This window comes from Aythya marila (genome assembly GCF_965140915.1).
Source record: "Aythya marila genome assembly, chromosome: 8".
Taxonomy (NCBI): Eukaryota; Metazoa; Chordata; class Aves; order Anseriformes; family Anatidae; genus Aythya; species Aythya marila.
In genome coordinates this window covers 7,671,606-7,687,054 of record NC_139049.1, presented here as the reverse complement: position 1 = coordinate 7,687,054, position 15,449 = coordinate 7,671,606, and the positions used below count along the sequence as shown (strand labels likewise).

At 39.6% G+C, this 15,449-nt stretch overlaps 1 protein-coding gene across 1 annotated transcript in view; it reads left to right on the top strand.

The window, feature by feature from the left end:
• The window catches only part of CRB1 (crumbs cell polarity complex component 1), a gene marked incomplete at its 5' end in the record, with an annotated part of 99,367 nt that extends 91,943 nt beyond the window's left edge, over positions 1-7,424 (top strand). Inside the window, one exon of the mRNA XM_082766585.1 lies at positions 6,104-7,424. Coding sequence (XP_082622711.1) covers positions 6,104-6,319 — 216 coding nt within the window. The 3' untranslated portion in view covers positions 6,320-7,424. The remainder of the gene's footprint in view (positions 1-6,103) is intronic.
• Positions 7,425-15,449: the final 8,025 nt, after the last annotated feature.

The window sequence follows — 15,449 nt, the reverse complement described above, 5'->3', positions numbered from 1 at the left end:
AATATACACCAGGCATCAATACTCCAAGTATTAAAGACATAATAATTACCATATACTGTCTGTTCGTTAGAGATGAGTTCATAAAAGTAGGCTTTTGAGTTTGAAAAGCTACATCGAAAAAGCTAATATTGTAAATAGGAGGCTACATAAGATCAAGGCCAATATGGATAACACCCGTGCTTTAACCAAAGTCTGCTTTGGAATTAGCTGGAACATTTTGGAGAGCCACCTACCACCTTTACTTTCCAATTTCTTGCTCCACTATAAAACAAACTATAGAACAAACTTCCTCACTAGCTTCTGAAGTGTCACAACAGTGAGACTTCACATGACAGGAGGGAGGTTGTCAGAATTTCTTACAATGAACTTAAATCCTTGCAAGCCCAGCTAAATCATAAATATCAATTGTTTCTGACTTCTTCATTTTCTCACAGGGCACTAGAGATATAATTCTTCCTTGATAAAACAGATTGCATTTTTCTAATTTATAACTGGTCAATCCAGATGATCAATTTATAGCTGCTAAAATGAATCCTCTCTATATTTCTGCTTTGATTTCATGAAGAATTGTCAGACAACTAAAAGTTGACATTTTCCAGGAAGGAACTCACTCAAACTGTCATATTGCGGTGAAGACAAACTATTCAAACTACATTTTTTAAACAAATGTATACTAGATGGAGTTTTTGTTTTGTTTTGTTTTAAGAAAACATTCAGACCAAAAAAGGGAAAAAAAGGTTACTTACCTACAAACATTCTTCTTCAAGGTGTGCTGTCTACACTGTGGCTGTTCTCCACATATCAAAGTGGTTTTGTCTTCAGCAATGTCCATGCAGATATAAACAAGCCATGGGGGGTCTCATTCAGGTACTCCAGCAATGGGATTGCATTTTCCTGTGGATGGCAGGAAGATATCTCAGAGGCTGATGGAAGAAACAACAATGGCAATCAAAATTCAAGACTATTTACAACTCTATACACAGTACAGATAGATTTTCAGAGGAGTAAAGAGAGAGGTGTGGGATGACAAGACAGCCTCTTCTCAAGGGACATGGTGTCAGAGGGAGAAGATTCCTCCCTTTTTTATCTAAAAAATAATTTGTCATTTCCAATTGCCAGTGTGGGGTTTGTCTCAACTGGACATGAATCTGCTCTGTTTAAGAGTCCGAAATAGTGCACAAGTGGTTCAAATCTGCAGCCTAACAACTCAGTCACACAGCTCCTGGAACCTGGTGGCTGGTGTTTAGCACAGGCTGAGCAGCTACTTTTTACAGATGGTACAAGGCAAAGCAGTAGGTGCTTGGTTGTGAAGGTGGAAAAAATATCATGTGCCACTAATTTAAAGGACTTATATTGAAACAAAGTCAGTCCATAGATTTAAGGCCACTTTGCTGCTGTTGAAAATAAACTGTAGTCCCACAGGCTGGGGTTATCAGTGCATCTCATTAGAATTGATTTGCGTATTACTTACTGGATTTCTTCTAGAACCACTGGGATTCTTACTTGAAATCAGCTTTTAATGGGATAATTTGCTGATAAGATGGTTATAAATCCTCAATGAAATAAACTCAGCATATCTATGGGCTTTCTAATCATGCTAACGGCTTTTCTTTGGCTGCTCATTATTATCCCTATATGCCCCCAAACCTTTCAAAGTAACTCTGATGTGGATTAGTACCACTCAAGCCAATCACCCCTCATTACTTTAGCAAATGGTTTTGATTTGGGAGCAGTAAATCTGGATGGCATGGATCAGACTTTCTTACCGGGAATGAAGTGATAACCTCGTGAGTGGTGTCAGGACTCCAGATCTGGAGACTTCACCAGCGAAAGCTCTAGTGCACACGAGCAGCTGCAGAATTCCCAGAAAGCACCGCACATGACAGAGAAGGGAATTCTCCAGGGCTGGGCAATTCCTGTATTTTAAAGCTTACGTTGATGTCTCTGTCTTGCAAAGCATCCAGAATCCAGCATATTTCTATGTGAGTGCTGAAATGAAGGATGATTAAATCTTAATGCCCAGCAATAGAGGTATGCATCTGCTTTCAGAGAGTGTTATACCATTGCTTTCACATCCTAAAGACTGTGGCCCAAGCCATGCTTCCCATGCAAATCTCATGCCCAGGTAGCAGTGTCCCGAGCAGCTCGTGCTACTTCTCTCCCATGCAGCAATTGCTGCTCCGGCACCACAGCTCTCTCCTCTCTCCCTGGCTCTGGCTCAGGACTTCATGTCTGGTGCCATAATTCTCATCCCCCATACTGACATAAAGCAGGATTAGATCAGCTAAGTCATGCTGATGTAAAACACACAAGAGGAAGAGGCCCTCTGTATTCTGCTGGCTCCCTTGTGCTGTTCCACTTGACTTTGACATTTGGCACACATGGAAACATTCATAGATAGCAAAACTCTAATGTTCTCCTCATAAAATAACTGTTTGGAAGACATCTTGTTTAAAGATAACCATACATAAAGGAGACTGCTATATGCTACCAAGCTTTGACTCGTGACCTGGGCATTCATGACCCAAACCGTTCATTTACAGAGCAGATCAAGGAACCAAGGCTGAACAGTTAGTCTACAACCAAATGAAATAACCAAATGAAAAGAAAAACTTCTATTCATAATTTTATCTAAATATTTGAAATAATTTTACTTAACAGTCTAAAAACTTTAAAAAAAAAAAAAAGGAATCGAGTTTAAAATAAAATCAAAAGTGAAAAGTCAAAAGACCTTGTTTCAAAAAAAAAAAAATATAAAAAAAAATCCTGCACTTCTGTCTTTGCAGATAAAACTATTCACTACATGAAAACATAATTCAAGAATATTTTCCTTTTAATTCTTACTATTTTTTATTTTTTATTTCAATTTTGTCCAAATAATTTTGGGCAGTATAACCAAATAACCTTGCTCTGGCTGACATCCAAAGACACGTAAATAGAACATGCTATGTAAAACATCTTAGAGAGAAGCAGTTTGACCTTCTAATTTTAGCCGACTTCATTTTGTTTGTATTACCATGACACACGACATCATCTCACCATCAGCACCCATTACCAGTAAGAACACAGCTTTTAACAACAGTTACTGTGTTTTAGGGGCAGGGGAACTCTCACAACTGGTCCCGTACTGGTTACCTTCTAGCAAGGCTTGTAGGATCATTCAGGTCGGAAGAGCCCTCAGGTGGTCTTGTTTTGGCAGCAATATGTTTCTGAAAATGCTGTTCATCGCTTTTTTCAATTTGGGATCACCAGTTACGATTAGTTCAGTATCATCACCACCAAGTATTGTGAGGAAAAGACACAGAGATTATCAGGGACAGAACTTTTCTGATGCTTTTTTCAGATCAGCCAGTTCATTTTCCAAATTAATTGAACTGTTCAGCCATCAGTTACAAAAGAAGCAGTTGATTTTGATGGGACCAGATTGCAGAGCCTTCTGGCAATTCTGCTATCAATTCACTGCTTCTGCTAAGGGGGCTACCTACATCATAAAACTTGGGCAGTGATCTGTGGGCTGATGAAGCAAGAGACAGTACAGGGGATGGTAGATTTTTTGGGTTAATACAAAATTCACCCAAATGAATGCATAAAGACCAATTTTTTCATATTTAGAAATTAGAAACAAAATAAAAGCAGAATTAAAGTTAGACTATGTGTCATCTGATCATGGGGGAAAAAAAGAAAAAAGTGCTCAATAGATTTTAATCAGTGAGGTAACTTATTTTTTTAAACATACTGGCTCAAGAGGAAGTATTTTGTCCAACCCAGATACAGGCAATATGTGCAATTTTCAGTATTTTTTGAAGTTCAGGTCACTGGTAGACCAAACTAAATGCAATGATCTTCTCTCACCATAAATGTTATTAAACAGAAATTAAAATTGCAGCAAAATGTCTAGTGGATTGCTGTAACGTGCTATGAATAAGGTTTCTCTAATAAGCAGCTACTGGAAAAAAAAAAAAATCCTTTTATAAATATTTCAACCTGAGGATGAGGTTTAGATATTTGGTCACATTTTAACAATTTACCGTTGTTTTTTCTCCCCAACTCCTCTGCATTAAACTTACCCTTAAGAAAGTGGTGCAATTTGAAAGATATCATAAATAAAAAATGTCTCCATAGATGCAGACATACTTACACCAGAAAGTAAAAAAGTATGAACAAGAAAATGGAAAAATAATTTCAGGAAGTTCACATATCGAATACAACATAATACCATCCATCAGCTTATGGTAGTATTTCTCTTTCACCACCATCAGGTTCAACCCCAGGATGAGAGTTCGTGTAGACTACCTTGTTCCTCAATTTCCCAGAGCAGAAAATGAAAATAATAAACAGCTTTTGAGAACAAAAATTGCATTAAAAATTTGCAGTCTTTCTGAGACATCATCCTTGAGTCTAAAAGTGCAGAGAAAAACTCAGATCTCAAACACATCTCTAACACATCTCCAGACGAAATGACCTTCCCAATCCTACAATTTAAAAGACCAACATGTTTCATGTCACCTTATTTTAGGGTTGGCCTGTCACTTGCACTGGATTATTTCTATTGGAAAAAATAATAATAAAAAAAAAGCTTTTAAAATCATAGGAATTGTACAGAGGCATCAAAGAAGGAAGAAAATAATACCCCAGCAGGTTATGCATCCTCTAGAGAGAGTGCCCGAGCCCAACTTGCTTTTATTATTATAGCAGAACCTTTTACAACAGCATGGAGGTGCAGAGAAAAAAGAGGCAGGATTGTTTTATCATTCTTCCCCTGGCACTGCCAACCTGAGCAGTGTGAGTCCAAGCATGGCAGTGCACTGCCACAGAAACAACACATTGCATCCATTGTTGAATGCACAGTCATTCTCAGAACCATAATTGCACTTCCTTAGAAATGACGAGTAAGCGGGTCACTAAAATATCCTGTAACATGCAGTATCTAACTGGGAAACCTAGCTTTGACCTGCTATTTTTTATTTCTAAATATTTTGGGATTTGAAAGTTCACCCTCGAGCACACAGTCATGTATGGCAGTTCAGCTGCCACTCGTAATATAAATCAAAAAATGACGGATGGCAGAATCTGCCCAGAAGTTCAGTTCCTTCCAGGGTCATTCTGTCCGCAGTGACCACTTTTCCACAGCGTCCACATCACTTCATCGGCTACCCTCACAACATTTTAAAAAAATGTAAATACAAAAAAAAAAACCATATGTAGATGTGTATAAAACATTCAACTACTCTAAAATTTCCCTGGTCTAAAGCTTTTTAACTGGCAGATTTGTTTATGCGCACTGTGCCTTCTGACATTACCACGTTTTCTACTGCTGCATGAAAACAGAAAGGAAGTCATAGCCTCCTTACATTCATCCCATACTGTACTGGTTGTGTTTCTATGTATTAAGCTTATGTGTAGAAGAGATGGATGAATATTTTAAAGCATTTGTGAGATATACTGATACTCTTTCCTCACTGAATAGATGGCAGTTATGTTCATGTGCAGTCTCTATATGCTTATTTCATGCAAACATGCTGGTAGAAAAAAAATACTGGCAGGAATGTCTGTAGAATAGTTACAAATATTTACAGTAAGCAAATTTTCTATATGCAAGTATTCACAGAAACTTGACTTCTCCAGCAAGAGAAACAGAAATGTGACTGACTATACAGCCAGTCAAAATAGCTAGTGTTTAACTCATGGCAGCAAAGACTAGCAATAACATGTTCACAACAAAATTAAAGAAAATGAATTATTATTAAAGTGATTAAGCAAATAATTGCTGAATTACCACCGCAGTCCAAGAAGCATTAGCTGACAGACTATTTTCAAGCAGAAAGGAAGTTGCCAAATTAAAAGGGTCATTACATGAAATGCATCCAGCTCTGCCTTGTGTGTTAATACCCAGCAGCGAGTGTGCAATTTTCTAAAGAGTCCAATGAACAAACTCTGGAGGGAGTAATTTACTTCTCTTCCAAAATAATGGTGCTTCAGCAGTGTGTCCTTTCTGCAAAGTCCTGTCCATAGAAGGATTTTTTGTTTTCCTTCCATGGTAGCTCAAGTGTATCTCTGTATTCTCTTGACATAAATTATATTGCAATTATTTCGATCCTTCCAGTTGACAACTGACTTGATCTCGAACATATTCACCTCCATTGGCTCAGTAATGCTGGCCTTGTTATTGATCCTCTTCTTGGCAGTTGTGGTTTCAGTCATTGCTGCCAATAAACGGGCGACACAAGGGACCTACAGCCCCAGCCGGCAGGAGAAGGAGGGCTCCCGCGTAGAGATGTGGAACATGGTGCAGCCACCGCCGATGGAAAGACTGATTTAGAGGAAGGCTCTCCTCCATCCTGCAAGACGGCTGAATGGGGACAGTGTACATATGTTAGATATGTTCATTTGCATTCTGATACCGGGAACACCTGCTACGAAGATTACAATGACTTTGGGCTTTCAATATTTTCTTTTTAATTTCAATAATACTAAACATCTCCTAGCATTTACGTGAACCACTACTATTTATCACCGTTTTGGACCAACCTGTCCAAGGACAATTTTTATTTGCACTGGAAACTTCAGCCTTGGTAATCAGCAGTAGGCATTACAGACAGTAATGGTTTCTGGGATACTTCTAAGTGCCTGTCTCAGACACAACGCGAGTAAAAAAAACACATCTCGTTTGTGTTTCCCTTTGCCTGCCTAGCAATCACTGCTGCAGAAGGCAATGCAGACAAATCAAATAACCCTGCAACATAGACTTCTAATTCTGTTATCAAAGGGTTTAGTACTAGAGCTGTGTCTCAGCATATCTACTTTCATCTGTTAATCAGGGATTAAAAGGAAGTTGTGCAAAAACTCTCCAAAATAAATGTTTCAAATTTAATTGGTTTTCTTTCCTCCAGTTCTCTCATTTTCTCTGAAGTCTCTCCATTTTCTACCAAAAAGAATTTCACTTTCCACCCCCAACAAATGCATGCATTTCTCTAAATATAAACGACTATGTCCTGAAATATCCAGCAGACACAACCTGACCTTTTAGCAGACATGAAAATAAAACATCCTAAACAAATTCTGCATATCCATACTAACACCATTTTCTCATTAGGATTGTATCCAATGGTACAAACTATTGCCTTTCCCATTGCCAACATGTATTGGTTGCTAAAAAAGCAAGCACGCTTAAAAATGTTTCTCAGTGCTCATGGAAAATACCAGGAAGGCAGGAGCACTGGCTTGGAAATAATGAAAGAGCATCTCAATAGTCCTGAAGTTCAGACATCCATATAGGCACAGGAAAATTATGTTTTGTATCTGCATTTTCCTCTTTTGAAACAGGGATGGTATCACTGTATTCCTCAGTAGCAAAATTATTGCAACTATTTGTTGAAAAAAAATAACACAAAACACAAAACAAAGAAACAAAAAAAAAAAAAAAACACAAATGTGTAGAAGGGAATGGAATAACTGGAAAAGTTTGGAAACTACTGTAATGAAAGACACATTTGAAAATCTTCAAGTCCATTTAGTGATCTTTCTTAGAGAAGGAAAAGATATTCCAAAAATAGACCCAGGTCAAGGTTTTTTTTTTGCTTGTTTGTTTTTTTGAACTTTTGAGGCAAATTTTAGCACTAACTCATCCAGCTGATTTTCACACATAGTGAAGAAATTAAAGCACAAACTCACTGCTCCCACACAAATTGAGCCTACAATAAAGAGGCATCATGGAAAGTTCATGATGGTGTTTTCTTTTTCTTGCAGCTCAGATGATCTGTTCCTGTGGTTGTGAAATACCCCAGATACACGCATTCAACTTCCCATGATTATTCCAGGAGTTGTATTATAGAGTGCACACACTCGGTATCCAAGTGTTTGAGTGATCATTTTAACTAATGATCAATATAGAATTTATTTTCAGTGATTCCCTTAAGGGATTGCTGAAGATTGATGTCACTCATGTCACTCACACTTATTTCGTTGTTAGATGATTAGCAGTAATTCTGATAGCAAGCACATTCTCTTTATTTTTGAAGTCCTTACAGATATTTTTCAAAACAAGGCACTACAGTAGATGGGAGTGGATGGTAGGATTCAAACTGAGTTGAAAGAGCAGAATTTTAGGTGAGCATAATGCAGTAACAACACAAATACACAACAGATTTTATTCTAGCCCAGTTTACTACTGAAGCTTATGAATTTAAATGCAATCATTGCAATGCTGCAGTTTAAATCCAGAGTTCAAGTGGTAATAAGGAAAGAAAGAAAGAAAAAAGCTACCAAAAACATGGCAGTAAGAGATAGAGATTCAGGGAAGATCTTTTTGAATTATGGCCTTATGTAATAAGTGAAACTCTTAGTTCAGCCCAGCACTTGCCCTGTGAGACACTGCCAAGTCATAATAAAGAATATTATAAAGTTTGTTTGGCATGATCACTACTTGAACACATGCATACCTGAAGAAAAGAAGAGGTTGACTTTCAGAGTAGACAGTCTGAGGTAGATAATGCTCAGCAAATGAGACTGCAAAGAACAGTGTGTGAGGGTGAGCCATGACAGAGGTGTGCTTTGTGCAGATTCCTTCACACGTGGCTTACGGCTCACTGAAAAAAATGAGACCCAAAGAAGAGGCAGCTCTCTAGGCAGAGGTGGCAAAGGTGGTAACGTGTGAGAACAAGAGGGCAAGCAAGAGGTAAGTGGACAAGAAGAGCTGGAAGGTTGCAGGTGGGGAAGGACTTGGGGACAGAGAGCTTTGAAAATGAGGGGGAATCTAGAAGCGGGAATTGGAACTGGGAGCAAGGAGCAGCAGTGGCTTTGAACTAGTAAAGCAGATGCAGAGAAGATTCTTCCACACACCTACTTTATGTTCCTGCGTTTCTGCTCAGTGATAATGGTTGTATAAGCTAAAAGGAGAAGAAAGAGGAAAGAAAAAAAAGTTAAGATCCCATTGAATAACGTAGAAGGAGAAAGAAAAATAGAAATAAATTCAGAGAAAGCACCAGAAGGAGGTAATATAGATCTAACTTTGAAGTCAACCCTTCTTTGAGCAGGAGGTTGGAGTAGATGACCTCAAGAGGTTCCTTCCAGCCTAAATTGTTATATGATTCAAAGAAAAGGGACAAAAGAGAGAAAGCACCTGAAGATGGAGGTCAGTTTGCATGGAGAAGTAACCTGAAGGAAAGCGTTATTGTTCACAGTGAAAGACACAGCAAGAATAAGGAAGTGGCTGGAAACTCATTTTCTGTTCTGCTCAGTGGTTCGACTTTCTGGACAAAATTTTGGAGACAGTGGGAAAACAATCTGTAATAAAACATCCAAGAAAGTGTTGTCACGCAGAGAATCTATAGGGCTGAGAAAGATACCCAGCAATGGGTACATTGAAAGGAAGAGACAGGAGATGAAAACCTGAAGAGTTTTCACACAGACCAAACAGAGCTCTGGAGGAATATGCTACTAAAGCATTAAAAAGACACCCATAAAAGCACAAGAAAGGGAAAATTCTCATGGTGAAACGTGTGGTTTGTAGAAGGTAAGTCAGGGAGACAGAAGGCAGGGGAAAAGCCTTTAAACTAGGATTAGAATAAATCATAAGTGACTGCTGTCTGTCTCAGCAGAGAGGGAATGATGAAAATAGGAGTGGTGAAAATTCACACAAACGTAAGGGGAGAAAAGGGAATGAAAGCAGATGACTCTTGAGGAAGGTGGAGGTAACAGCTGGATTACAACCTTTCAAACACAGTGAGGGTGAAGTGGGGTGTTCGTAACAGCGAAGCCATGGAAAAGAGGACAGGGGTGAGTCAGGGCATGGGAATTGCCTACTGAGGCAGGTTGGTGTAGGGTAACTTAGAGGGAGGAAGTTCTATTGCAAATAGAGATTAAAATGTGAAATATTTAAAATCCTACTTGCAATTTTATAAGAAATAAACAAGAAAAGAACCAAAGCTGAATTAACAAAATAACATCTAAAGAAGGCAGGGAGTCAGACTCTGCAGCCAGAAAAGCTCAACAGCAGCCTGGAGAAGCATAAAAAAGCCCAAAGCTGTGGCTATTTAACATGCTGTAGCAACCATGGTGAGGAAGCCTGACCCTTTCAGGCCATATCTCAGCCAAGGAACAACAGTTAAAAGAAAGGGGAATACATTATACAGAGTGAAATACCATCTTTACTAAAATTTAAGCCAAGGATTAGGACTGATAGAGCAAATGCCAAGCCATTTACTGCTTCTCAGCCCAGGGATATAACAGAATATGTAGAGAAGCATGGGCATTCAGGGAAGAACAATAATATAACAGTTGTGGAGAGAATGTTTGTCTCCACACAGAAGACCTAAAATATTTTGAAAATATATTGCTATCTCCTCATTTGACTTTAAAGCCAAAAGTAAAATAATTTGTTCACAATCATTCAAGGAACAAACACGTAATATGCTCTCAGCCTTACACATTTGAACTTTCTTGTTCACTTCTAACAGTCTTGTGCAAAGGAGAAGGTGCTAAGGTAGAGCACACGACCTGCTCTGTGTCTGATCCCTCTGAAGATGCACAAAAGCATGGGAAGGATGAAGCAGCTTACTCCTCTTTCACTGCCCACTCCCTTTTCCCATTGAAAGAGGTGATATCCAGCTTGCGAAGCACAAGGAGAGCCTTCTGACGGTTATAGGAGAATTTACATTAGCCAAAATATAAATATCGTGGCCAGAATTCTGCCAGCTCAAAGTGGTCGTGGTGTATCATTGCATAATGTGCCTTCTCCACCTTATGTAAAATTAACCACCCCTTCTCTGTATATACACACACTGTTTATAGCTTAGTTGGTGTATTCATGTTACTATTTTGCTGTATAAATATCAAAATGACCAATAAATAAGGATTATATTGAGCCACATGTAACTTATATTTGTTGCTTTATGAGACTGTTTCATTATTTCCTTTACAAAGGAAATTATCCTCATGCCAGAACTACATATGCAGTTTAAAAAGTCAGACTTGCTGTTCAGAATCGAGGAATGGAGGAACATTTTCCACATGTGGAAATAAGATGGAAGTGCTTTGTGCACAGCAACTGCACAGTAACCTGCTGCATCCTCTGATGTCTGCACCCATTGATGGTACTGTGCTCATCCAAGGGAGAGGTCCTGTGCCACATCCCACGGTGACAAGAATCAATACAGCTTCAGTGCAGCTAGTTTATACAAGCCAAGAATCTCATGCTCTGCTTTTCACATTACTGCACACTTTCCAGCACTGCGGACAAGTGTAGACAGAAAAATGGCAGAGCAGCAAGAATTTTCTTGACTTAATGCAAGTCCCATTTTCACAAGGTGCATTCTGCTCACTCCAACAGTTTTTCTCATACATTTTCAATAAAGATCAATAACCTCAGAAACCAAGGTTTTTATTGCCCCAAAGACAGCAACTAGCTGCAACTGAAAGGATCCCCTTGGACATATCCAGCGACTGTAATGCTCCTTGTTGCACTGCAAACTTCCCTCCAGCCAGGCTGGTGATGGCTGCAACCCTTCCATTCTGTTTCAGGGCTACATGAAGCACTGCTAGTTGTTCCTAACTAAATGACTGAACAATTTTGTATTTTTCAGAAATTTAAGCGAAGGTGAATTTGTTGTTCAAATGCATGAGTTACTGTAGGAGTATTCAAGTTCGCCAAGGGTCTCTGGGAAGTTTAAATCAGTAGCAACCCTTAAAGAATATTAAAAAAAAAAAAAAAAAAAAAAAAAGAAAAAGCTTTGCCATTATTTTAGTAACTGGACACTAAAACACTTTTCTCTGCCAAGCAATTAACACTATCATCATAACATAGCCTTGAGGGTTTGAAATGGAAAGCATTGCTTTTCTGTCTTCTCCAGTAGATGAACACAGTGATGGTGAAGTCTGGCTACTGATTATTGTTCAAGAAAATGCTAACTGATAACGAACATCCCCCGTGTTACAACTTTAAATAAAGAACATAGCTGATACGCTTCTTAAAACAACCTTAATAAATACAGGCTCATAACAGAAAGCGTGTCCCCTCATAGGAGACAGCAAATTCTTTTTTCCAGTCAAAATTGTCTCAGCTGTTTCATACAACTTAAGCCCGGAGTCTCCTGCAAGTCTCACTGCAGGACAAACCTCACATTTGTAATGTCACACAATGTCAGTAATCATCGATCGGAGAATTTTGGCAAAGCTCCTTTTCCTATTCTGTTCAGTCACCTCACAGATGAAGAAAACTGACACCTCTGAAAACAACTCGAAACCTGAGCATCAGATTAGACATTGTAAGTCAATAAAGTTGAACGGGGAGTAGCTGACAACACTAAAATTTTGCCTATTGCAAAACGTCACAGTTGAATGAGTGGATGGGCTTTCATGCCCCAATGAAGCACGTACAGGCTTCAAACTACTGGCATGTGTCAAGATGCTGCAAAACCTAACATTTATAAAAGATACATCTGGTGCATATTTATGGGGAGCAGAGTAAGGTCTTGTTTAAATTGCACACATGAATTTGATGTGGAGAACAGGCGATACCCCATGCCTCACGGTAAAAGCATGTTTTAACCTAAACTGCCTCCATCTATAATGCATGCCATGAGGTGTGAAGGCCTCTTGCACATCGAAAAGTCAGAGTATAAATTATGAATCAAGGCACAGGTGGAGTCCTGAAGGCCAAACAGAATTCTCATTTCAGTGGTGGTTTTTCTGGGTTTAGGCTCCTTCAAATCATATTTATGGAATAAAAACATATTGAGATTTCATACTCTAACCAGCTTGAGCAACTTTTGTTAATACTTTCATTTGGTTTCACAAAAGTTGCTTTTCAGTTCTGCTTTCATTAGGCTGAGATTTTTCTTTCCCCAAAGTTGTTTGGCAATGCAATTTACCAGCAATTCATCTAATGGTGTAAAACACCAGGAAGACTGCGATGTCCAAATCAGGACTTAAAATCATCTTTTTGATCAGAGAAAAACTTCACGGGCCTTCATCTGTTTTTATGCTCTTCGTGGTGTGGTTTAAAGCATGACATTTTTCTTAGCTCAATATTGTGCATGACCTTTCCGATTTCCCCTGTAGTTTCAGCAAAACTGCAATTTTCATTGGCATGTATTGTAATAAATAGCGATGACAAAAATGTGTGTTTCCAATTTAAAGCCACTTAGTTTCATTTGGCACCTGTGCTCAGCAGAGATTCAAACCCAATGACAGCAAGGTAGGCATCGGAGGAGTGAGAGCAAACCAACAGGGCAGCTCTGCACGGCAATCCTAACTCCACACAGCCGCTGAGGCTGAGCTTTTCTCACCCGTGCCAGCTGTTATTTGCACTGCAGCACGGTTGCAACACGCAGGCAGTTGCAGCACAGGGCAGCCTCAGGTTAAATAGCTGCTTTCCATCCCACAAAACAAATAATGTCTTCCATGCAACTAGCACAACGCATTAACAGTGTTTCATGTGCTACACCTAAGCAATTCCCCAATCTTAAATGCATGATTTTAGAAAGGCCTAAATCTCTGGGGAAGTTGTACGTAGTATTTTTTGCTCCAAGTGTAAAACAGCTTGAAGAAGTAATGCAGTTTTAGCCTCTTCTAATCATCCCCTCAAGAAGCAGGAAAACACGGGGAAATGAAAGTGGGTGTGCACCCAGCGGTGACAGGACAGACCTCTGCAGGGCTTAGAGCATAAGGCACAAGCCCCCCTTTCAGGCTGCCTGCAGTACTGCCCAGTGCTGCTCCATGAAGCAATGCCCAGGTGAGACCCCCAGAGTGAGTCACCTCCACTCAGAGCCAAGTGACAGCAGAACAAAACTTACCACAAAACAGAAAAGCAACCAGAAGCGTGTCGTTTCTTCCTCAGTTTCTGGTAGTGCACTCCCATGTCTTGTCACACCCCAGTGACTCCAGATGCTAAAATGCTCCGTTAGGCACACAATTAGGTCCAGTAAGGACTCTTTAAAGTAAATTGGCAACTTGACACTTTGGTTCCTAAAAGTACAAGCCCTCGATGTACAGCTTGAACTCACTGGGTTCCCAAGCATTTTCTTTCAGAGCGAGCTGCCCAAGGACTACCTACAAAACATTCAACATGACCCCAGCGAGAGGGAGGCTCTATCAGCTTTTTTTCCTTCAGAAGTCAGCCCAAGAGAGATGCAGGTCTGCCCTGTGGCTAGATTGCACTCTCTGCATTGTGGCCTATTGCTGGCAAAAATGATTAAACCAGCTCACAAAAACATCTTCCCAGTTCAAAACTGTCAGCAGTGGTGACTACTGGCCAGGAAAATGTGTGGCTGTGCCCAAGACCTGCACTGACTAGATCAGACCCTGTTTGTCACTCAGTACTGAGATAGATTTTTCTCGTGTAGCCTACTTGAGACGTAGAAATTGTTTGTCAAATTTTCTGACACTGGGGAGAAAAGAAATAAGAGGGGAAAAAAACCTAAACACAATTACACAAGCACTGGTCTGTTGACATTTAAAAAGAGACAATGATGAGCATAAAAAAAATGGTTAAAAAAAATCCTTGGCCAGCAACCCAAAGGACCGAAGACAAATCACAAAATAGGATGCAACTAATTAGGCTGAAATGCCAACAGTGTTCAGGATATCGTTCAAAGTATCCACAGTGTCAGACTGCTACCGTGACCCCCAGTTCGAATATGCCAAGGGGAAATGTAGAAAGGGACTGAATCAGATAAGTTAAATACAAATATTTTAAAATGACATTTTAATTTCTACCTCGCCATTTTAACATTTTCAAAATCGTTAAATAAGCATGTCGCCTATTCTCAGATCAGGCCAAATGTCAGATGTTTGTATGTATTATTCAGCTGAACATTTTAAGTACATAATCCTTCTCATTGCTAAACAGGTGGTATTATATTAACAGGTTATTTTCTTAAAAAGAGCAGTGAATAGAAAATTGCCGATGCTATAAAATGTTGCATTAATAAATGTGGAGCCAGGGCTAGCACAGAACTGAACAAAGGGTTGCAGGGAGGACAGGGAGAGCAGTGAGCCACAATTTTCTGCGGTATCTATGATTTTTAAGGCACATTCCAAGTAATTTCTACCCAGAGACTCAGCAGTCATCTAACACAATTTAAACTAAGTCACCAAACCTGAAATGCTCTCTAAACGAGCTAGGCTCTGGAGATTTTAATAAGGGCATGTCCAAGCTAAAACCAGAATGTCAAACATCTCATTTCTTGGCCTTTGAACCATCCAGCTTGACAAAAGCACCCCCTGCCCATTGTGATGCACACAACCAAGCTTCAGCATTGTACCTTTCATGTTCATAGCCCAGGAGAGTTTAAATGTGCGCTGCCATCACTTTTTAATTTCTCTAACATTGCCCTCATCAGCACACCTCCCTGCCTGCTCAGTCGGGATCACACTTTGCCCTGCAGAGCATCCGGCTGGAACACGCATAGCACACGTCCCTCCTCCTCCTCCCTGCGTAGTGTTTGCCCACG